Below are 25,090 nucleotides of genomic sequence, written 5' to 3' on the forward strand. Positions count from 1 at the left end.
CAAGCTCTCCAACACCCCCCTCCTCCTCCTCTGAATCGTCCGACCCAACTGCCGAACCCACAGGCTGACCCTGAATCACAACAGGCTATGAGGCCAGGGGTCCCCAAACCCCAGTCCGTAGACCGGTACCAGGCTGCGGCATGCCAGCAACCGGTGCGCACAAACAAGCAAAGCCCCCTCCGTGGGATGCAGGCAGCACACAAAACCACACACCCTCCGGTCCGTGGAAAAAACTCTCTCCACGGAACCGGTGGTCCCTGGCGCCCCAAAAGTTGGTGGCCTCTCTATAAGGACACTAATCCTCTTCTTCCTTCCCTCTCTACTTCTTTTTATATTTTTAAAATCCGCGCCGTGCTAAACAAAGAAAACGCCAGCTATGTAGACACGCAGCTGTACCAGGTCCAGTGAATAGTCTTGCTGGTTGCCAAGGTGCTGAGTGCATGTTTTAAACCAGGCATCTGTCCAGCATTTCCCTTCTGCCAGGTTAAAATCAGCCGCAGAGTGATGAATGTTTCTTGAGGGATTGGGGGGACCGGAGGGCTGAATAAATCTCAAATACCAAAATGAAAAAGGGGGTCCTTCCACGGCTTTGACATGTGCCTTACGAAACCGTCAGTTGGCCTACAGTCAGAACGTGAGAACCAAGAGATGCGTTCAAAGCCTTTACGCATCTTGGCTTGCAAACTGAGCAGACTCCTTGGCTCCTTTCCAAACATTGCACGCGACTCCATCTTGCAGTTGTAATTTACTATGCTTCCTTAATCTTTCCCACTACTGATGATTGCTACGATCCCTTAACTGTAATAAGGTTCTCTTGAAACAGGTGCAAGCAAGCCACACCAGGGATGTGAGAGCCTGTTGGGTCTAGTGGTTAAGGCATCGGGCTCGAAAGTAGGAGACTATGGGTTCAAGTCCCGCCTTAGCCATGAAAGCCAACTGGGTGACTTTGGGCCAATCACCAGGAGACTGTGAGTTCTAGTCCCGCCTTAGGCGTGAAAGCCATCTGGGTGACTTTGAGCCAATCACCAGGAGACTGAGAGTTCTAGTCTTGCCTCAGGCATAAAAGCTGGCTGGGTGACTTTGGGCCAATCACCAGGAGATTGTGAGTTCTAGTCCTGCCTGAGGCATGAAAGCCGGTTGGTGTCTTTGGGCCAATCACCAGGAGACAGTGAGTTCTAGTCCCACCTTAGACATTAAAGCCAGGTGGGTGACTTTGGGCCAATCACCAGGAGACGGTGAGTTCTAGTCCCGCCTGAGGCATGAAAGCCGGTTGGTGTCTTTGGGCCAATCACCAGGAGACGGTGAGTTCTAGTCCCGCCTTAGACATTAAAGCCAGCTGGGTGACTTTGGGCCAATCACCAGGAGACGGTGAGTTCTAGTCCCGCCTGAGGCATGAAAGCCGGTTGGTGTCTTTGGGCCAATCACCAGGAGACGGTGAGTTCTAGTCCCGCCTTAGACATTAAAGCCAGGTGGGTGACTTTGGGCCAATCACCAGGAGACGGTGAGTTCTAGTCCCGCCTGAGGCATGAAAACCATCTAGGTGACTTTGGGCCAGCCACACTCTCTCAGCACAGCTGACCTTGCAGGGTTCTTGTTATGAGGAAAATAGGAGGAGTTGCTTGGATATGTTTGCCGCCTCGAGTTATTTGTTAAAAATAATAAAGGCAGGATAGAAACAAACGCGCAAACAAATTAACTTCCATTAGGTTCACCACAGCTGGACCGCAAAAATCCAGAAGGCCAATAGAGGAGAGCAAAGTAATACATAAAATATCGTACTTTTTTTTCCCCCTAGGGGGCATCCAGATTTTTTTATTTTTTATTTTTGGTCCAAGTCTGATGACCTTTCCTACATGAGGGCTTTATTAAAAGACGGAAGCTTTTTATGAACCGGAGCTTACTTCCTTTTAATGAAATTTTTTTGGGGGAGAATAAGGTGCTAGCAGACCCCTCTTATTGCATCCTCCTCATGGGTCCCACAGGGACGCGGTGGCTCAGTGGGTTAGGACGCTGAGCTTGTCGATCAGAAGGTCGGCAGTTTGGCGGGTCGAATCCCGAGTGCCACGTAGCAGAGTGAGCGCCTGTTACTCGTCCCAGCTTCTGCCAACCTAGCAGTTCGAAAGCATGTCAAAATGCAAGTAGAAAAATAGGGACTGCTATGGTGGGAAGGTAACAGCGTTCCGTGCGCCTTTGGCATCTAGTCATGCCGGCCACATGACCACGGAGACGTCCTCGGACAAGCGCTGGCTCTTCGGCTTTGAAACGGAGATGAGCACCGGCCCCTATAGTCGGAAATGACTAGCACGCGTGTGTGGGAGAACTTTTACCTTTACCTTTAATGGGTCCCACTGCTCAGTTTATCTGAAGGGGGAAGCCGAGCGGGTTAGGGTGCAAAAGCTACGGGATCTTTAGGACGTCATCCCGAGCATAAACCCCAATCCCACAAGGAGGTAGGGAGTGATGGGAAGGTGGAAAAACATGGATATAAAGCAGGAGACGTAGGAAGTATAGCCAGGGTCAACCATAAATGACTCAGATATCCATACGCCAACGCTCAGAATTTGGTGAGCAATCAGGGTGAACTTGAGGTACTAGTATAGGAGGGTAGCTATGATATAGTTGCCAGTACCAAAACATGGTGGGAGGAAGCTCACAACCGGGATGCACTGCTGGAAGGATATAAATTGTTAAAAAAAAAACAACTTAAGAAAAGAGGGGTTGCATTATTATACTGACAGTGAGAACAATTAACCGGTGGAACCACCTGTCTCCAGAAGTTATGAGTGCTCCAGCACTGGAGGTTTTTAAGAAGAGACTCGACAGCCGTTTGTTTGAAATGGTATAGGGTTTCCTGCCTGAGCAGGGGGTTGGACTAGATGACCTCCAAGGTCCCTTCCAACTCTGTTATTCTGTTATTCTTCCTTCTGGTAGCTATTTTTCTTTTGCTGCCCAGGCCCAGAATGGACTTCTGGAAGTGGCATCCACACAGAGAACTGGTTGTTCACATATTTGAATCCCACCACTCCTTCCTCCCTCCCTCCCTCCCTCCCTCCCTCCCTCCCTCCCTCCCTCCCTCCCTCCCTCCCTCCCTTCCTTCCTTCCTTCCTTCCTTCCTTCCTTCCTTCCTTCCTTCCTTCTCCAGCACTGGAGGTTTTTAAGAAGAGACTGGACAGCCGTTTGTCTGAAGTGTTACAGGGTTTCCTCCCTGAGCAGGGGGTTGGACTAGATGACCTCCAAGGTCCCTTCCAACTCTGTTATTCTGCATTCTGCATTCTCAAAGTGTCCCAAAAGCGCTTTTCCCAGAGGCAACTGGACTTTCTTTGTATTTCCTTGAAGACGTTTTGCTTCTGCTCCGAGAAGCTTCCTTGGTTCTGACTAAATGGCAGGGAATGGAAGGATTTATATTCCTCGCAGTCATCTCGTCATTAGCACTCTGTGTGTTGACCAGATTTCTGTGTGTTGACCAGCAACCAAATGTCTGCGAGGGGTATAAATCCTCCCTTTTCTTCACCATCCAGTCAGAACTGAAGAAGCTCCTTGGGTGAGGAGCGAAACGTCTTCAAAGAAAAAACAAGTTGACTCTTGCAAAAAGCACCTTTGGGACAACCAAGAGGGAGATCACTGAGAATCTCCATAGAGATAAGCACAATAATGCAGCCCAGTATGATTAAAGCCATTTAACAGAAAAAAGACAGAAAATTTAAAAATGGAACTTATTTAATAAGGACAATAAAGTAGATAATATATTTCAGCTGCAAATTATGTTCCTAATATTGGTGAGATGGCAACTGGAGTTTTGTGATGTTGGCACTGTGTGATTTTTCAAGAGTTGCAGCTTGCAGTGTCTCTCCTGCTTGAGCAGGGGGCTGGACTAGAAGACCTCCAAGGTCCCTTCCAGCTCTATTCTATTCTATTCTATTCTATTCTATTCTATTCTATTCTATTCTATTCTATTCTATTCTATTCTATTCTATTCTATTCTATTCTATTCTATTCTATTCCATTCCATTCCATTCCATTCCATTCCATTCCATTCCATTCCATTCCATTCCATTCTATTCTATTCTATTCTATTCTATTCTATTCTATTCTATTCTATTCTATTCTATTCTATTCTATTCTATTCTATTCTATTCTATTCTATATTCTCTTTCCTTTCCTTTCCTTTCCTTTCCTTTCCTTTCCTTTCCTTTCCTTTCCTTTCCTGTCTTCTCTTCTCTTCTCTTCTCTTCTCTTCTCTTCTCTTCTCTTCTCTTCTCTTCTCTTCTCTTCTCTTCTCTTCTCTTCTCTTCTCTTCTCTTCTCTTCGGTATACCGTAGTGTATTCAAACTTTAATTTCACCTTTCTTTTTATCCATTCCTCACCTTCAGGTTTTGAATTGCATCAACTCCTCTTTTTTTAATATAAAAGAGACTAAAAAGCTGTGGGTTTTTTGGTTCTCAAGATTCTGTGCCAGACGTTCTGTTTGACAATGAAATCTAACCTTAAGAGGCCACTCAATTTTTATCTGACCAGCAGAGGGAGAAAGACAACTACTTTATAAGCATTATTTTAAAGGTTTGCTACAAATCAAATTAAATGCTTTAAATTAACGTCCAGGTTTCTCTGCCTATACTTTCAGCTGATTTTTGTAATGAGAATGTCTGCAGAAATATTTCGAATGTTCAGCGCTGTTATTATTGGTCTTTTCTCTTCCATATGAACAAGTTAGGCCTTATAGCAACAACAACAACAACAACAACAATAATCTGGAAGCTCAATCTATACAAATAAGCATAAACGCATAACAGAATAGAATAGAGCTGGAAGATACCTTAGAGGTCATCTAGTCCAACCCCCTGCTCAGGCAGGAAACCCTGTACCACTTCAGACAAATGGCTGTCCAGTCTCTTCTTAAAAACTTCCAGTGTTGGAGCATTCACAGCTTCTGGAGGCAAGGAGTTCCACTGGTTAATTGTTCTCACTGTCAGGAAGTTTCTCCTTAGTTCTAGGTTGCTTCTCTCCTTGATTAGCTTCCATCCGTTGATTCTTCTCCTGCCTTCATTGCCTTAGGGTGCTGCAGGCATGCCCATTCCTATTTTTTGTTGGTGGACACCAGCATCAGTGGCGATTTTTACTTGGACTATTGGACAACATTGAATATTTATTTATTTTATTCAGAGATTTCAGAGATTTATATGGTCATCTAACTCAACAAAAATGTATCTGACAGAGTACAACAAAAAAGAAAAACACAACAAGAGATCAATACATAACATTAAAAGATACTACAAAAGGACAAAAAGAATAGAATAGAATAAAAGAAGAATGAAATTTAATATAGAATAAATAGAATAGAATAGAATAGAATAGAAGAATGAAATTTAATTAGAATAGAATAGAATAGAATAGAATAGAATTAAATAGAATAGAATAGAATAGAATAATAGAATAGAATAGAATAATAGAAAATATAGAATGGAATGGAATGGAATGGAATGGAGTAGAGTAGAGTAGAGTAGAGTAGAGTAGAGTAGAGTAGAGTAGAATAGAATAGAATAGAATAGAAAAGAATAGAATAGAAGAATGAAATTTAATATAGAATAGAATAGAATAGAATAGAATAGAATAGAATAGAATAGAATAGAATAGAATAGAATAGAATAGAATAGAATAGAATAGAATAGAATAGAATAGAATAATAGAAAATATGGAATGGAATGGAATGGAATGGAATGGAATGGAGTAGAGTAGAGTAGAGTAGAGTAGAGTAGAGTAGAGTAGAGTAGAGTAGAGTAGAATAGAATAGAATAGAATAGAATAGAATAGAATAGAATAGAATAGAATAGAATAGAATAGAATAGAATAGAATAGAATACTATTTGGCCAAGTGTGATTAGGCACACAAGGAATTGGTCTCTGGTGCAGAAACTCTCAGTATACATGCAAAGCCACAGAGAAATAAATAATCATAATAATAACACCAGTAAGAGGGTGTTGTGCTTTTTTTGCTGGCTTACACACTGGAACATCAGTGCAGCCATCTAACTGGGCCCTAGGAATGTTGCAACTCACAAAGAAGGGATGGTAATTTCCCCATGAGATTGCTGGATCCAGAGCTTACAGGTAAGTTCAAATGCAAATGCACATTTGTGGCACTTCTAGCTTGCTTGATCATTCCTCGGACATCTATGCCTCTGTTTTAATTAATTGTACGATGTTTTTTTCCCCCCTGCAGTAAACAAATATGTGGTCCGAGTGTTCACAGGTGATGTCAATGGCAGTGGAACAGATGCTGATGTTTTCATTAACATTTTTGGGCAGAATGGAGACACAGGTACCATTTCCTAACGTACGTTTACATAGACTAATGCATACTGGTCTCCTAACAAGGGAGATGGGCAGTTATTAAATACGATCTTTGGAATGACTCAAGTTGTGCCCTTTCCCGGTCAGAACTCGCTCCTTATTTTGTGCCATTGCTTTGTTTGAGATGGTCAGGTGAAGCAGTTAAGGTGCTAGCCTAGAAACCAGTGCCAGCTGAGGCATGGAAGCCGGCTGGTGGTTTGGGGCCAGTCACCAGGAGACGGGGAGTTCTAGTCCCGCCTTAGGATATGAAAGCCGGCTGGGTGACCTTGGGCCAGTGAGTCTCTTTCAGTCCAATCCACTTCACGGGTTGTTGTAGTGGGGAAAACAGGAGGAGGAGGATGTACTAGGTGTGTTTGTCGTCTTGAGTTCCAGATGTTCCTCTCCTTATGAACTGGTGGTGTTCTGAGATGACGTAAGTCCAAGTAAGCATGAAAGTCGCGCTTTATTCCAGACATTCACTGGAATTAGAGCAGAAACCACTGCAGACACACAACTAAACAGTGAACGATATCCGTGTGGATCAGCAAATAGTGTGCACCTAGAAGGCCACAGAAGGTGGGAATTTACTCATGGGACTCCTGGTTCATCATCACTCAACCAACACATCACACAGTCTCTCCCTCCCTCTCCCTTTCTCTCTCCCTCTCTCTCCTTCTCCTTCTCCTTCTCTCTCTCCCACTCCCCCCTCTCCCACTCCCTCCCTCCCCCTCTCCCTTTCTCTCTCCTTCTCTCTCTCCCTCTCTTCCTCCCTCTCCCCCTTTCTCTCCCACTCCCTCTCCCTCCCTCTCCCTTCCTCTCTCCTCTCTCTCTCTCTCCTTCTCCTTCTCCTTTCCTCCCTCTCTCTCGCACTCCCTCTCCCTCTCTTTCTCCTTTCCTCCCTCACCCTCCCTCTCCCTTCCTCTCTCCCTCTCTCTCTCCCTCTCTTTCCTATTCCCTCTCCTTCTCTTTCTCCCTCCCTCTCCTTCCTTCTCTCCTTCTCTCTCCCCTCTCCCTCTCCCTCTCTCTTTCTCTCTCTCTCCCACTCCCACTCCCTTCCTCCCTCTCCCTCCCTCTCCCTTTCTCTCTCGTCTCTCTCTCTCCTTCTCCTTCTCCTTTCCTCCCTCCCTCTCCCACTCCCTCTCCTTCTCTTTCTCCCTTCCTCCCTCTCCCTCTCCCTCCCTCTCCCTTTCTCTCTCCTCTCTCTCTCTCTCTCTCTCTCCTTCTCCTTCTCCTTTCCTCCCTCCCTCTCCCTCCCTCTCCCTTTCTCTCTCCTCTCTCTCCCTCTCTTCCACCCTCTTCCTTTCTCTCTTCCCCTCTCTCCTTCTCCCTTTTTCTCTCCCCCTTTCTCTCCCAAACCCTCTCTCCCTTCCTCCCTCTCCTTCTCCCTCCTCCCCCTCCCCCTCTCCTTCATTCTCCCCCTCCCTCTCCCTCTCTCTTTCTCCCTCTCTCTCCCCCTCCCTCTCCTTCTCTTTCTCCCTCCCTCCCTCTCCCTCCCTCTCCCCCTTTCTCTCTCCCTCTCTCTTTCTCTTTCTCTCCCCCTCCCCCTCCCTCTCACTCTCTCTCCCTCTCCCTCTCCCTCCCTCCCTCCCTCCCTCCCTCTCTCTCTCTCTCTCTCTCTCTCTCTCTCTCTCTCTCTCTCTCTCTCTCTCTCTCTCTCTCCTTATTTGTTTCTCTTTATGTTTGCTGCCTAGGAGAGCGCAGACTGGACAATGACAAGGACAATTTTGAGAGAGGGGCAGAAGACAAGTTCACCCTTGATGCTCCCAACCTGGGCAGGCTCAGGAAAATCACCATTGGGCACAACAACAAGGGAAGCTCGGCTGGATGGTTCCTTGATAAGGTTTGCTATACGTTATTTATCAATTACTTAGCCCACCAAATCAGGAAGACCTAATTAGGCTTATGTTATCTCTGTAGCAGAATTCAAGGATGGGTGGGTGGGTGGGGGAAATCCTTCCTTCTTTGTAAGCCTCTGTGGCCGGCCTGAGGGCTAACCAGTCAAGCCAGTGACTTCTCCTTTATGGACAGTAGATCACCAGGTTCAGAAAGGTTAATGTCATTGGATTTGGATCACCAACCCTTGAGACAATGTTGGACTTTTGTTGGTAATAATGGTTGGTATGTCTGGTTAATGAAAAGTAGGACTAGTGGTGACATGATAGTCCAATATCTCAGGGGCTGCCCCAAAGAAGAGGGAGTCAAGCTGTTCTTCAAAGCGCTTGAAGGCGGGACAAGAAGCAATGGATGGAAACTCATCAAGGAGAGAAGCAACCTAGAACTAAGGAGAAACTTCCTGACAGTGAGAACAATTGACCAGTGGAACTACCTGCCTCCAGAAGCTGTGAATGCTCCAACACTGGAGGTTTTCAAGAAGAGACGGGACAGCCATTTGTCTGAAATAGTACAGGGTTTCCTGCCTGAGGAAGGGGTTGGACTAGAATAAGGTTTCAAAACCTGGTAACTTTAAGACTTGTGGACATGCTGTCTGGGGGATTCTGGGAGCTGAAGTCCACAAGTCTTAAAGTTGCCAAGTCTGGAGACCCCTGGCCTTGAAGACCTCCAAGGTCCCTTCCAATTGTTATTCTGTTAACAAAGTCAATGTTCTCAATGAATACCTGTGGGCAAAAATCTGCTGTGTATATTGCAAAATAGGTTCAAATGCAGAGAGTTCTACAGCTTCTCACCCTGCTGATGAGACATTCTGCTCTGGTCCTAGGTTATTATTGAAGACATTGGCAACAAGTCGGTGTATCAGTTCCCAAGTTACCGTTGGTTTGCACTGGATGAAGATGATGGCAAAATCCAGCGCGACATTCTTGTGGGAGGAACAGAGGCAACCGGTAAATGTGTTTTTGAGTTGAAAGTGATGAAGACAAGACAGCCGAGGATGAACTGGAGTTAAAAAGGCCTAGAGGGAGAATATAGTGGAGTGGAGTGGAGCGGAAGGGAAGGGAAGGGAAGGGAAGGGAAAGGGAGGGGGAAGGGAAGAGAAGAGAAAATAGACTAGAATAGAATATAGAATATAGAATATAGAATATAGAATATAGAATATAGAATATAGAATATAGTAGATTAGAGTAGATTAGAGTAGAGTAGAATAGAATAGAATAGAATAGAATAGAATAGAATAGAATAGAATAGAATAGAACAGAACAGAATATAGAATAGAATAGAATAGAATAGAATAGAATAGAATAGAATAGAATAGAATAGAATAGAATAGAATAGAACATTCTTTATTGGCCAAGTGTGACTGGACACACAAGGAATTTGTCTCCGGTGCAGAAGTTCTCAGTGTACATTCAGACAACAAACTGATAGGTCATAGATACCAGCAGGAGAGACCCCAAGGATAATAGTAATCCAGCCCTATTACATCTTGAGAAAGGAGAATTGGGTAAGCCCAGCTCTGCCTCCCCTTGTCCTAGTTCTGCTGTATCGTCTGGTGTGCCTGCTGGTTGGAAACATTGCAGTTTGCGAGCCTGTTACGTATTTCCCTCCAGTGTTAAGGAAGTGGAGATGATTTCCTTTTCAGAATGGAGGTTTGGATGGGGGTGGCTTGAGATTATCTATCCCAGGGGTCTTCAAACTTGGCCCTTTGATGACTTGTGGACTTCAACTCCCAGAATTCCTCAGCCAGAAGTCCACAAGTCATCAAAGGGCCGGGTTTGAAGACCCTTGATCTATCCCCCCTGGGCTGGTGGTCCCCTGCCCCCTTATGACCTCTCCCCAGCCAGTCCAACTGCTTAGCAAGGAGCAGCTGTAAAAGCCCCAGCAGGAAAACAGCTGGGTGTGGTATGTTGTGGTGCTGTTGGTTGTTGGTGTGCTAGTTTTGGAGAGGCAGGGGGTACCTGGGAGTGAGAAGGCTTGTGAGTTTTGCAATCCAAAGAGGAAGCAAGCCAAGAAGAAAGAATTGGAGAAGCTCACTTCATTGTTGCCAACTTCCCAGCTTTGAACAGAATAGAACAGAACAGAACAGAACAGAACATAGAATAGAACGGAACGGAACGGAACGGAACAGAATAGAGTAGAGTAGAATAGAATAGAACATTCTTTATTGGCCAAGTGTGATTTGAAACACGCTTTGAAACATGAAACCCGAAGGGAGCATTTCAGCCACAGAACCCCATCTACTCTCTACTTCCACAGCAGCTTACTCCTTAAAAAAAAACCACCCCAAAAAGTAGTGTCCAACCAGGAGGGTCCAACTCTGCAGGGTGGTGCTGATCTCTGTTTCCTAGCGGAGGGAGCCAGCATTGTCCAAAGACATTTTCAGTGGTCCTGTGGTCAACGTGACTCTATGCCAAAGCACAGAGACAAGCGTTACGTTCCCACCAGAGTGGCACCTGTTTATCTACTTGCATTTTGCACGCTTTCAAATCGAATCGCATCAAGTCAACCTTTATGGTCAGAGTACAACATGGGTACAATGAGATTGGCTGAGCCTCCCTTCGTGCACCCCCCCCCCCACAACACAACTCAGAGGGAAGACAAAACAAAACAAGTCCCTAACCCAGTGAAAATCCTACTAACAAACACCCAATCTTATTGCACCATGTGAACCTATTGCACAATGCACCGGCCCCGCACTGCTAAGTTGGTAGGAGCTGGAGCAAGGAACGGGTGCTCGCCCTGTCGGGCGCTGCTCGGGTCTCGAACTCTCAGCCTTCTAACTGACAAGCCCGGCGTCTTAACCACTAATCCTGGTTCTGCCTAATTACGAAAGAAGAGAGGGTTAGAGTTAGGGGAGCTTTAGGGAGAGTACTTCTTAGTCTAATGCGAAGTGAAACTTCAACCCATGTAATGAGTTTATACTTCAGGGTACCAAACGAAAGCAGAAAATTTGGGTTAAGTGAATAAAATCTGGTTCAACCACCTTGGGTAAGTACATTGTGCACATATAGCCACAGAGAACTAAGGAGGAATTTCCTGACAGTGAGGACAATTCACCAGTGGAACAACCTGCCTCCAGAAGCTGTGAATGTGTAGTTTAACAAAGAGAAGGACTAGGAGTGACATGATAGCAGTGTGCCAGTATCTCAGGGGCTGCCCCAAAGAAGAGGGAGTCAAGCTATTCTCCAAAGCACCTGAAGGCAGGACAAGAAGCAACGGATGGAAACTCATCAAGGAGAGAAGCAATCCAGAACTAAGGAGAAACTTCCTGGCAGTCAGAACAATTAACCAGTGGAACAACCTGCCTCCAAAAGCTGTGAATGCTCCAACACATGTTTAAATTATCTTCCTGGTAGAGAGAGAGAGAGAGAGACAGAGAGAGAGAGAAAGGTTGAGAAAGGGAGCAAGAAAGAAAGAAAGGAAGGGAAGGAAAAGAAAGAAAGAAAGGAAGGAAGGAAGAACGAACTAAGGAGAAATCTGCTGACAGTTAGAACAATCAACCAGTGGAACAACCTGCCTCCAGAAGCTGTGAATGCTCCAACACTGGAAGTCTTTAAGGAGAGACTAGATAAACATTTGTCTGAAATGGTATAGGGCTTCCTTCCTGAGCAGGGGGTTGGACTAGATGACCTCCAAGGTCCCTTCCAACTTTATTATTATTATAACTGACTAATTTGGTTTGCACAGAATCCCAAGTCACAATGCTCCGATTTTGCACACAATACTAAATCGGAAATATTGTGGCAGAATTGGCTTACGATGACAATTCAGCCCAAGATTTCTGTTGCTAAGCAAGATGGTTGCCAGGTGAGTTTTGCCCCATTTTATGACCTTTCTTGTTACAGTTATTACAGTGAATCACTGCGCTTAAATTAGTAACACGGTTGTTAAGTGGATCTGCTTTCTCCATTGACTTGGCTGGCTCAGGAGGTAGCCAAAGGGGATTGCATGACCCCAGGGCACTGCAACCGTCATAAATCCGAGTCAGTTGCCAATTATCTGAATTTTGATCACGTAACCATGGGGATGCAATCAGTGGTGGGATTCAAATATGCAAACAACCGGTTCTCTGCGTGGATGCCGCTTCCGTAAGTCCGTTCTGGGCCTGGGCAAGAAAATATGAGCTGCAGGTTTTGCTGAACTGGTGCAAAGTGGCTGAATCCCACCAAAGGAAGGAAGGAAGGAAGGAAGGAAGGAAGGAAGGAAGGAAGGAAGGAAGGAAGGAAGGAAGGAAGGAAGGAAGGATGGATGGAAGGAAGGAAGGAAGGATGGAAGGATGGAAGGAAGGAAGGAAGGATGGAAGGAAGGATGGAAGGAAGGAAGGAAGGAAGGAAGGAAGGAAGGAAGGAAGGAAGGAAGGAAGGATGGAAGGAAGGAAGGAAGGAAGGATGGAAGGAAGGAAGGATGGAAGGATGGAAGGAAGGAAGGAAGGAAGGATGGAAGGAAGGAAGGAAGGAAGGAAGGAAGGAAGACAGTTGGATGGAAGGGGGGAAAGAAAGAAGGAAGGAAGACAAATGAGAGGTGAAAAGAAGGAAAGAAGCAAGCAAGCAAGCAAGCAGTGGTGGGATTCAAATATGCAAACAACCGGTTCTCTGCGTGGATGCCACTTCCGGAAGTCCGTTCTGGGCCTGGGCTACGGGTTCTGCCGAAGTGGTGCGAACCGGCTGAATCCCACCCCTGGATGCAACAGTTGTGTGAAAAAGGGTCACAAGCTCCTGTTTTTCCAAGTGCTGTTTGTAACTTCAGACAGCTGCCGAACAAATGGTTTTAAGTAAGGACTACCCATGTCGCTTTATTAAAGAGGCTTCCATTTTCCTAACACTTTTTTCATGCGACATCAATATAACGTCTTTAACGTGGTTGTTTTAATTGCCTTTTCTTTGGGTTCAAACAATACATTTTGACCCCAAGCTAAGAAAAACGGGTTGGCTTTGCAAAAAAAAAAAAAAAAAAAAAAAAGAAGAAGAAGAAGAAGAAGAAGAAGAAGAAGAAGAAGAAGAAGAAGAAGAAGAAGAAGAAGAAGAAGAAGAAGAAGAACAAAGAGCCAAAGCAAACCCTGACCTTAACACACAAAGCTAGCTTAGCATGCTGTGGAAACGCAGCTGCCAAATCTTTACCCAACCTGAGTAAAGATATAAATACAGCCACAGCGTTTGATCATTTCTTTCGCATTTCTCCCGGTGATGGCAATCGAGCGTCCTTCATCCTTTGAGAAAGTGCTGGTGCTTGTTTTTCTAAATGGCACATCTTTCCTTCTCCTTGAGGCTGAAGATCAGGAAGTCCCCAAACCTCCCCGACTGAAAGCTAAAAAAACCAACCAATCAAAAAACAAAAGAAACACCTCAAATCCTGGGAGAAGGTCCTTCTTGATGCCTTCTTCTGCGGTTTAAGTGAACCAGAAACCAAGGAAGAGATATAATTGCACAGAAAGAATCAGGACATTCATATTTACCATTTATAATAATATAATATAATATAATATAATATAATATAATATAATATAATATAATATAATATAATATAATATAATATAATATAATATAATATAATATAATATAATATAATAATATAATATAATATAATATAATATAATATAATATAATATAATATAATATAATATAATATAATATAATATAATATAATAATATAATATAATATAATATAATATAATATAATATAATATAATATTATAATATAATATAATATAATATAATATAATATAATATAATATAATATAATATAATATAATATAATATAATAATATAATATAATATAATAATATTAATATAATATAATATAATATAATATAATATAATATAATATAATATAATATAATATAATAATATAATATAATATAATATAATATAATATAATATAATATAATATAATATAATAATATAATATAATATAATATAATATAATATAATATAATATAATATAATATAATATAATATAATTTAATTTTAATTTAATAATATTTGTATACCGCCCTTCTCCCTGAGGACTCAGGGCGGTTCACAGGGCAGAATAAAATACTAAATACAAACGTTAAAAAGAGATTAAATAGTTGCCCATATTAAAACAGTTAAAATAGAATTCTAAAACACCAAGTTAAAAACTAAACCACCAAAAATAAAAAACCCCACCAATCCCCATCAGGCTAGGCCGGCTTGTACAAACAGAAAGGTCTTGAGATCGCGACGAAAGGAGCGAAGATCGGGCGCCATCCGGAGCTCTACCGGTAGCTGGTTCCACAGCTCCGGAGCGCCCACAGAGAAGGATCTCCCCCTGGGGGCCACCAATCGACATTCTCTGATCGGTGGCACCCTGAGGAGGCCCTCTCTGTGGGAACGCACAGGGCGCAGGGAGCTTGATGCCGGCAGCAGATTTTCCCCAAGGTACTCCGGCCCCATGCCATGGAGGGCTTTAAACACCGTTACCAGTACCTTGAATCTCACCCGGAAGACAACTGGCAACCAATGCAGCTCACGGAGCAGCGGTGTAACGTGGGAGTATCGGGAGACTCCCAACACAACTCTCGCGGCTGCATTCTGTACCAGTTGGAGCTTCCGGGTGGTCCTCAAGGGCAGCCCCATGTAGAGAGCGTTGCAGTAGTCCAGACGAGAGGACACGAGCGCATGAGTGACCGTGCACAAATCATCCCGGCTAAGATAGGGCCGCAACTGGCGCACCAGGCGAACCAATATAATATAATATAATATAATATAATATAATATAATATAATATAATATAATATAATATAATATAATATAATATAATATAATATAATATAATATAATATAATATAATATAATATAATATAATATAATTAATTTTATTAAATTTATATACCACCCTTTCCCGAAGGACTCAGGGCGGTTTACAGGGTATTTAAAATCAAACAGTACGAAATACAAAAGTTAAAAAAACAATTAAAAAAGATTAAATTATCCCTTAACTAAAAACCTCAGTTAAAAATTCTCAGCCTGGGCCGGAGAGCTCAAAGAGCCAGATCTTATATATATATATATATATATAGTTATATTTATATACCGCCCTATTCCCTGAGGACTCAGGGCGGTTTACAGGGAATTAAAAATCCAAAATACAAAAATTAAGAACCAAATTAAAAAATATTAAATTAACCCTGTAGTCAGTTAAAAAGAACCCCAAATTAAAAATTCCTCCTCAGTCTGGGCCCGAGAGCTCGAAGAGCCAGGTCTTCAGGCCCCGGCGGAATGATCGAAGGTCGGGGGCAGTTCTCAGCTCCACCGGCAGCTGGTTCCAGAGGGCAGGCGCTCCCACCGAGAAGGCCCTATCCCTGGGTGTCACCCGCCGGCAGTCTCTTACCGGCAGGACCCTGAGCAGACCCTCCCTGTGGGAGCGCACTGGGCGAAGGGCATTTGATGCCGGCAGCAGGTGTTCCCTCAGATATCCCGGACCCAGGCCATGTAGGGCTTTATAGGTGATAACCAGCACCTTGAATTTCACCCGGAGGGCAACCGGAAGCCAATGCAGCTCACGGAGTAGAGGTGTTACATGGGAGTATCGGGAAACCCCCATTACAACTCGCGCGGCCGCATTCTGCACCAGTTGAAGCCTCCGAGTGGTCTTCAGGGGCAGCCCCATGTAGAGAGCGTTACAGTAGTCCAAACGGGAGGTCACAAGCGCATGAGTAACTGTGCGTAGGGCGTCTCGGTCCAGATAGGGACGCAACTGGCGCACCAGGCGAACCTGGGCAAAAGCCCCCCTGGTCACGGCACCTATATGGTCTTCAAAATTGAGCTGTGAATCCAGGAGGACGCCCAAGTTGCGAGCCCTATCAATGAGGGGTAACACCTCACCCCCCATCATTAAAGGTGGAATGAACTGGTTAGTCCGAGATGCCGATATGCACAGCCACTCAGTCTTGGCAGGATTGAGACGAAGCCTGTTTCTCCCCATCCAGACCTGGACCGCCTCCAGGCAATGGGACATCACGGCGAGGGCATCACTGGGTTGGTTCAGGGTGGAAAGAAAGAGTTGGGTATCATCAGCGTACTGATGATACCCCACCCCAAAACCACGAATGACCTCACCCAGTGGCTTCATATAGATGTTGAACAGGAGGGGAGAGAGAACTGACCCCTGAGGAACTCCACAAACGAGAGGCCTCGGGGCGGATCTCTGCCCTCCTGTCAACACTGACTGCGAACGACCCAGGAGATAGGAGGAGAACCACCGTAAAACGGTGCCTCCCACTCCCAGCCCCCTGAGGCGTCGCAGTAGGATACCATGGTCGATGGTATCGAAAGCCGCTGAGAGATCTAATAGGACTAGGACAGAGGAGCAACCCCTGTCCCGAGCCCGCCAGAGATCATTCACCAGCACGACCAATGCCGTCTCCGTGCTGTGCCCGGGCCTGAAACCCGATTGGTACAGGTCCAGATAATCAGTTTCCTCCAGGAACAGAGGGAGTTGATGCGCCACCACGCTCTTGACAACCTTCGCAAGAAAGCGAAGGTTGGAGACTGGACGATAATTATTTAAAACAGCCGGGTCCAGGACAGGCTTTTTGTGGAGGGGTCTCACCACCGCCTCCTTCAAGGCGGCGGGGAAGACACCCTCCTTCAAAGAAGCAGTTATTACTGCCTGGAACCAGCCTCGTGTCCCCTCCCGGGCCGCATAAACCAGCCAGGAGGGGCACGGATCCAACAAACAGGTGGTGGAGCTCAGCCTCCTCCTCATCCTGTCCACATCATCAGGGGAAACAGGATCGAACTCAGTCCAGATAACATGCACAAGACCGTCCGATTCCTCCACGTCAGACTCCGCCCAGTCAGAGTCCAAACCGGCCCGGATCTGAGCGATTTTGTCCATCAGATAATGACTAAACTCCTCGGCCCATCCCTGCAAGGGATCCTCCCTCACCTCCTGGTTAAGAAGGGAGCAAGTCACCCTAAACAGGGCGGCCGGGCGATTATCTGCGGACGCGATGAGGGCAGCGAAGTAATTAGCCCTCGCCGTCCTCATCGCAGCAAGATAAGACCTTATAAAGGTTCTTAACTGCAATCGGTCAGATTCAGAACGGCTGGACCTCCAACCGCTCTCTAGACCCCGTCTCCGACGCTTCATCTCCCGGAGCTCCTCAGAGAACCATGGAGCCCAGCAGGATCTGCGCTGGGTCAGAGGTCGCAAGGGTACAACACAGTTGAGTGCCTCAGTGGCCGCCCTTTCCCAGGCATCCAACAAGGCATCAGCTGGGCTGTGAGTGAGGGCGATAGGTATAGACCCAAGCGCCATCTGGAACCGTTCAGGGTCCATTAGGCGCCTGGGGCGGAACCATCTAGTTGGTTCCGCCGCCCAGCAGCGGGGGGTGGCATAACGGAAGACCAGCCACAGGAGATGATGATCGGACCATGACAGGGGAGTAACAACAGGTAAACCCCCTCCCAAATCATCCAACCACTGCCCAGACAGGAACACCAGGTCGAGAGTGTGACCCCCCACATGGGCCGGGCCTTGAATTACCTGGGTCAGGTCCATGGCTGTCATGGAGGCCATGAACTCCTGGGCTAGCTCCGATGACCCTCCTTTCAGGGCCCGTCCGACGAGTCACCAAACAAATGAAACCGGAACGGGAGCTGGTTCTTCTAAGCCACGTTTATTAGCTTCATAAACAAATGCTCGAAGACTGATGAAGTCAGCGTTGATTCTACAGAATCATCAACGCTGTTAAATAGCCAGCCAAGCCAACACCCTCCGCCACACCCCTAATTATTCCACCACGCCCACACCCTACTTAACTACCGCCTCCCACGGTTCCCACCCTTTTGCACCCGCCCACCACCATTGCAACTGGTAAGCCACCCCCCAGCCTAAACCACCCTCCTTTTCCCCAGAGCTCTGCATATTTACATTACTCCCCTCAGCTCTCCACTCCGCTGTAGGTTGTGCCCTGAGCCCCTCCCCGTCCCGCCGGCAGCCTCCACCACCCCCTGAGTCACCCCGGCGTCCGTTTGGGTCCTGCCGCATGAGCGCTGGGTCTCGACCGGCCACTCCACCAGATGGCCACTCCCTGGCCCTCTGGTCGGCCCCGGAGACTGTCAGGGCGCGTCGGCACTCATGGTCTCCCGTGCAGTCTCCGAAAGCCAGCTGGCCGCTCCATGCCTGTAAACGGCAGCCGCACTCCTTCCAGACTTGTCGGTTACTTCCGGGAGCCGGCAAGCTGGTCCGCGGCCTCCCCAGCTGGTAGGCGGCCTGCCGCTGCGCTGTCAACCCGGCCGCTCCTTTCCCCCGCCCACTAGGACGTCGTGGAGGCCGGCAACCACCTCCAGAGCGCGGCAGCTCGTCCGGGAGACGAAAAGGCTGACAGGGGTCCCTGGAAGCTGGTAGGACACTCTGTGGCTTCCCCGGGAGTTGGGCAGGCGGCTGCTGGGGTGTGGCGACGACCGGGCGTGCTCCCGGCCCTCCAGGAAGCCGCGGGTGCTGGCGGCAGGTTTCGGGGCCTGGCGGGGCGCTCCGCGGACGCTGGCGGTAGTTTTCAGGGCCTGGCGAGTCGCTCCGCGGCCCCTCTGAATGTCGGGCGTGCCAGGCCCGACACCTCCCAGGGAAGGCAGGTTGAAGTCTCCCAGCACTATAAGCCTGGGGAACTCCACCGCCAACCCTGAGAGGGAATCGAGCAGCTCGGGCAGAGCTTTTGCCACACAGCTGGGCGCCAGGTATGTAAGCAACAAGCTCATCTGAACCCGAGAACCACATCTCAGGAGGAGGGACTCACTCCCGCCAATCTGGACAATGGTGGTCTCCCGTGGACATAACGTCTCCCTGATAACCACCGCCACCCCACCGCCCCTACCCTGAGCCCGTGGCTGGTGTAGCACACGGAAACCTGGGGGGCATAACTCAATCAGAGGGACCCCTCCCTCCGAGCCCAACCAGGTTTCCGTAATGCATGCCAGATCCGCGCATTCCTCCTCGATCAAATCTCGAACGAGGGGAGCCTTATTAACAACAGATCTGGCATTAAGGTAAACCAGCCTGAGCTCAGGGGCCTGATCACCCTCACCCCCGGGCAAAAGGGTGCTAACCGGAGGGTCGGAGCGCATCACCGCTCGCAAGCAGCGGGGGCACGATCCTGGATGTCAATACGGCCCTCCGTGCATACACCTACTGCCATTCCCTATCGTCGTGGGGATTTGAAGCCCCACCCCAACACATCCAGAACCAGCCACCTCTAACCCAAGCCCCAACCCGCCAGGACCCCAAACCGGCCCGGACTGAGTGCCGGTTAGTAATCCCCTCCCCTCCCTCACCCTCCCTAACCTTTTAAAATAACCGGCTAAAAAGTAGATCAGAGGTCTCTTGATACGTCTCCGCTCGATGCCCCTATTTAAGCCCAGCCACCTCTCGGGGTCCCAACAGTTGGGCCCGTCATTAAGGGGAATGCAGGAAAGGGCGGCAGGTCAAATCCAGGAGGAAGAAACCCCCCTGAGGGCATACAGGTCAGCTCCAGAGTAATGTAAGAAGACCATACAATAGTAACAAGTGTCCGCATAGGGCTGATGTTAATAATGGTTAATAATGGGTGGATCGATGGTATTAAAACATAAAATCCGGTAGATGTAACACAGTCCATTAGTCCAGATCAGCTCTCACCTGAGGTGGAACTCAAGAAAAGAAACCCCAGCCGTCCTCTCACTACGGCTGAGGAATCCAGTCTATAATGGATAGAGTAAAGGATCCCGGGGTAAACCTACACCAACTGGTCTCTCACACCAGTGGGGCGGTTGATGATCAATCCAAGACCGTCCTCCCACTACGGTCCAGTCCCAGGTCCAGTCCGGAATATTAATGGGAAGCACTAACCGCCAACCGGGCATTGAAGCGTAGTCCTGGCCGATCTTCAGGCCATAGTAGTGCCTGCCAGCCAGCATAAGGAGCAAATCCAACAGATCTAGCAAATCCATGGCGGTAGGATGAAACCACGGCCAGTTTCCAGGCCGGAAAACCACCGCCGCCATTCGAGGAGAGGGAGGGCTCCGCGTCGCCAAAAACAGCGACAGCCAGCTGATCTAAATCTAAATCCCAACTCCAAACCAAGTCTCCGGATCGCTCAATCATTAACATAACACAACATAACACAACATAACACAACACAACACAACACAACACTAGAATAGAACAGAACAGAATAGAATAGAATAGAATAGAATAGAATGTATGAAATAGAACAGAACAGAACAGAACAGAACAGAATAGAATAGAATAGAATAGAATAGAATAGAATAGAATAGAATAGAATGTATGAAATAGAACAGAACAGAACAGAACAGAATAGATTAGGAGCTGGAAGGGACCTTGGAGGTCTTCTAGTCCAGGCCTTTTCAACCAGTGGCACTGGTTCCACCTGTGGTACATTGGCACCTGGCAGGTGGTACGCGACCATCCTAGGAAAGTGGTAGCGGGGGAGGGGAATGAGCTGAACCGGTGGCAGCACCGCACAAGCCTGAGCGAGAGACAGCTGGAGCTGCAGGGCTGTTGGGGCTCAGCGGAAGCACCAGGATCAGTGCCAGGATCCAGATGGAACTCGGCACTGATCCCGGCGCTTCTGCTGAGCCCAGAAGAAGCGCCGATCAGCTGGAATGTTGCAGCATCTCCAGGGTCTTGTGATTTACATTCAGATGCTTGGCAACTGATTCACGTTTATGACGGTCACAGTGTCCCAGTGTCCCAGGGTCATGTGAAGTGACCGAAACCTGCTGCAACCACCCAGCAGAGGGGGGAAAATAAAAACCAAACACACCCCACCCCACCCCACCCTAACTTCGAACAGTCACTAAGCGAACTGTTGTAAGTCGAGGACTACCTGTACTTCATCACTTTTTTCCTTTTTTTTTTTTGGTCATCAAGTTTTTGACACCTTGCTAGGCGACTGGTGGTACTTGGATGTTGCCATATCCTAAAAGTGGTACAATGGGTGAAAAAGTTGAAAAGCGCTGGTCTAATCCAGCCCCCTGCTCAAGCAGGAGAACCTATACCATCTCAGACAGGTGAATGTCCAGTCTCTTCTTAAAAACCTCCAGTGATGGAGCAACCACGATTTCTGGAGGCAACTTCTGTTCCACTGGCTGATTGTCCACACTGTTAGGAAGTTTCTCCTTAATTCCAGGTTGCTTCTCTCTTTGGTCAGTTTCCATCCATTGTTTCTCGTCCTTCCCTCTGGTGCTTTGGAGAATAGCTTGACCCCCTCTTCTTCTTTGGGGCAGCCCCTCAAATACTGTAATACTGCTTTCATGTCCCCCCTGTTTCTTCTTTTCTTTAGATTAGCCAAACCCAATTCCAGCAACGTTTTATTCTTGGCCAGCTTGTCATTCTTTCCGCACGTGATAATTGCACAGAGATTTTCTTCTGGTTTGAAGAGAATTCCAAAAGCCAATTCTCTTCCATCCAATTAAAAGAAGAGCAATAGACAGAGAGGTGTGTGTGTGTGTGTGTGTGTGTGGGGACAACAACTGCAGGAAACAGTTCAGAGGTTTTGTTTTGTTTTGCTGGCTTAATGTCTTGTGTTTTACCAAGTTAGGCCATTATATCTTGCAAGTCAGGCTCCAAATGGGTGAGTGCCCAATCGAAGTTGCAAACCAAGCTCCAAGCGCCACGCCAGTGCGCTAATAGGTTTCCCAGAATCCCCTGCTCCCTGGGGAAGGAAACGGGAGGGGGGAGGGAAACGAATGCAGAACTCCGAAGCATCTGGGCAAACAGCGTGCATGCTGGGAAGCGGAGCATAATCCAAGATCCCTGCCAGCGGATTCCCAGCCTGCATCGGTGTGAGCTGCCCTTTTGAAGCAGCTCAATTATTTATCTCAGCAATTATTTGATGAGGAAAAAAATATCCAGTCCCTTTATGCAGTAGAATGTTGGCTCAAAAACAGGCGTGTCTTCATTCTGTGGCTTATGGAAGTTCTCCGACTACAGCTACAGATCCCAAACAAATATCACTAGATCACAAAAAAGATAGTTTGAGAGTTTGGAAAAAAAATTCAGAGAAGGGCAACTAAGATGATCCAAGGCCTGGAGATGAAGAACAGCTGCGGGACTTGGGTTTGGCCAGTCTAGAGAAAATAAGAAATAGGGGAGACATGAAGATTAGTAGAATCTTCTTAAGAGGCTTGTAGAGCTGGGTCATCATTATTAACTTAAACATATATGCCCATCTCTGCTTAGCCTCTTTCCCTGATAGCTAAACTCACGGAATTTCTGTTCAGTCCTTGCTCCTTTTCAGACTCCTTTTATTGAAAGATATTCAGAATTTCAGTGTTGAAAGTTACCTGCTGAAGTTTAGAATAGAATAGAATAGAATAGAATAGAATAGAATAGAATAGAATAGAATAGAATAGAATGGAATGGAATGGAATGGAATGGAATGGAATGGAATGGAATGGAATGGAATGGAATAGAATAGAATAGAATAGAATATGGAATGGAATGGAATGGAATGGAATGGAATAGAATAGAATAGAATAGAATAGAATAGAATAGAATAGAATATGGAATGGAATGAATAAGAATAGAATAGAATAGAAAATATGAAATGGAATGGAATGAAAGAATAGAATAGAATAGAATGGAATAGAATAGAATAGAATAGAATAGAATAGAATAGAATGGAATGGAATGGAATGGAATGGAATGGAATGGAATAGAATAGAATGGAATGGAATGGAATGGAATGGAATGGAATGGAATGGAATAGAATAGAATAGAATATGGAATGGAATGGAATGGAATGGAATGGAATGGAATGGAATAGAATAGAATAGAATAGAATAGAATAGAATAGAATATGGAATGGAATGAATAAGAATAGAATAGAATAGAAAATATGAAATGGAATGGAATGAAAGAATAGAATAGAATAGAATGGAATAGAATAGAATAGAATAGAATAGAATAGAATAGAATAGAATGGAATGGAATGGAATGGAATGGAATGGAATGGAATGGAATAGAATAGAATAGAATAGAATGGAATGGAATGGAATGGAATGGAATGGAATGGAATGGAATGGAATGGAATGGAATAGAATAGAATAGAATATGGAATGGAATGAATAAGAATAGAATAGAATAGAATAGAATAGAATGGAATGGAATGGAATGGAATGGAATGGAATGGAATGGAATAGAATAGAATAGAATAGAATAGAATAGAATAGAATATGGAATGGAATGAATAAGAATAGAATAGAATAGAATAGAATAGAATGGAATGGAATGGAATGGAATGGAATGGAATGGAATAGAATAGAATAGAATAGAATAGAATAGAATGGAATGGAATGGAATGGAATGGAATAGAATAAAATATGGAATGGAATGAATAAGAATAGAATAGAATAGAATAGAATAGAATAGAATAGAATGGAATGGAATGGAATGGAATGGAATGGAATGAAATGGAATGGAATGGAATGGAATGGAATGGAATGGAATAGAATAGAATGGAATGGAATGGAATGGAATGGAATGGAATGGAATAGAATAGAATAGAATATGGAATGGAATGAATAAGAATAGAATAGAATAGAATAGAATAGAATAGAATAGAATAGAATAGAATAGAATAGAATAGAATGGAATGGAATGGAATGGAATGGAATGGAATAGAATAGAATAGAATAGAATAGAATAGAATAGAATATGGAATGGAATGAATAAGAATAGAATAGAATAGAAAATATGAAATGGAATGGAATGAAAGAATAGAATAGAATAGAATGGAATGGAATAGAATAGAATAGAATAGAATAGAATAGAATAGAATAGAATGGAATGGAATGGAATGGAATGGAATGGAATGGAATGGAATGGAATAGAATAGAATAGAATATGGAATGGAATGAATAAGAATAGAATAGAATAGAATAGAATAGAATAGAATAGAATAGAATAGAATAGAATAGAATAGAATGGAATGGAATGGAATGGAATGGAATGGAATGGAATGGAATGGAATAGAATAGAATAGAATAGAATAGAATAGAATAGAATATGGAATGGAATGAATTAGAATAGAATAGAATAGAATAGAATAGAATAGAATAGAATAGAATAGAATGGAATGGAATGGAATGGAATGGAATGGAATAGAATAGAATAGAATAGAATAGAATAGAATGGAATGGAATGGAATGGAATGGAATGGAATAGAATATGGAATGGAATGAATAAGAATAGAATAGAATAGAATAGAATAGAATGGAATAGAATGGAATGGAATGGAATGGAATGGAATGGAATGGAATGGAATGGAATAGAATAGAATATGGAATGGAATGAATAAGAATAGAATAGAATAGAATAGAATAGAATAGAATAGAATAGAATAGAATGGAATGGAATGGAATGGAATGGAATGGAATGGAATGGAATAGAATAGAATAGAATAGAATAGAATAGAATGGAATGGAATGGAATGGAATGGAATAGAATATGGAATGGAATGAATAAGAATAGAATAGAATAGAATAGAATAGAATAGAATAGAATAGAATAGAATAGAATAGAATAGAATGGAATGGAATGGAATGGAATGGAATGGAATGGAATGGAATGGAATGGAATGGAATGGAATGGAATAGAATAGAATAGAATAGAATAGAATAGAATAGAATAGAATAGAATAGAATATGGAATGGAATGAATAAGAACAGAATAGAATAGAATAGAATAGAATAGAATAGAATAGAATAGAATAGAATAGAATGGAATGGAATGGAATGGAATGGAATGGAATGGAATGGAATGGAATGGAATGGAATGGAATAGAATAGAATAGAATGGAATAGAATAGAATAGAATAGAATAGAATATGGAATGGAATGAATAAGAA

The 25,090-nt window shown here is 45.0% G+C and overlaps 1 protein-coding gene and 1 long non-coding RNA gene across 2 annotated transcripts in view; one reads left to right on the plus strand and one right to left on the minus strand.

Annotated features, from left to right (window-relative positions):
- The window catches only part of LOC308663138, an 861,733-nt gene that overhangs the window by 514,415 nt on the left and 322,228 nt on the right, over positions 1-25,090 (minus strand). The window lies entirely within an intron of this gene.
- The window catches only part of LOXHD1 (lipoxygenase homology PLAT domains 1), a gene marked incomplete at both ends in the record, with an annotated part of 233,602 nt that overhangs the window by 15,415 nt on the left and 193,097 nt on the right, over positions 1-25,090 (plus strand). Inside the window, 3 exons of the mRNA XM_081321186.1 lie at positions 6,218-6,316; positions 8,019-8,167; positions 9,044-9,167. Of these exons, the coding sequence (XP_081177312.1) occupies positions 6,218-6,316; positions 8,019-8,167; positions 9,044-9,167 (372 nt within the window). The remainder of the gene's footprint in view (positions 1-6,217; positions 6,317-8,018; positions 8,168-9,043; positions 9,168-25,090) is intronic.

This window comes from Vipera berus, assembly GCF_964194415.1.
Source record: "Vipera berus genome assembly, chromosome: 2".
Classification (NCBI taxonomy): domain Eukaryota; kingdom Metazoa; phylum Chordata; class Lepidosauria; order Squamata; family Viperidae; genus Vipera; species Vipera berus.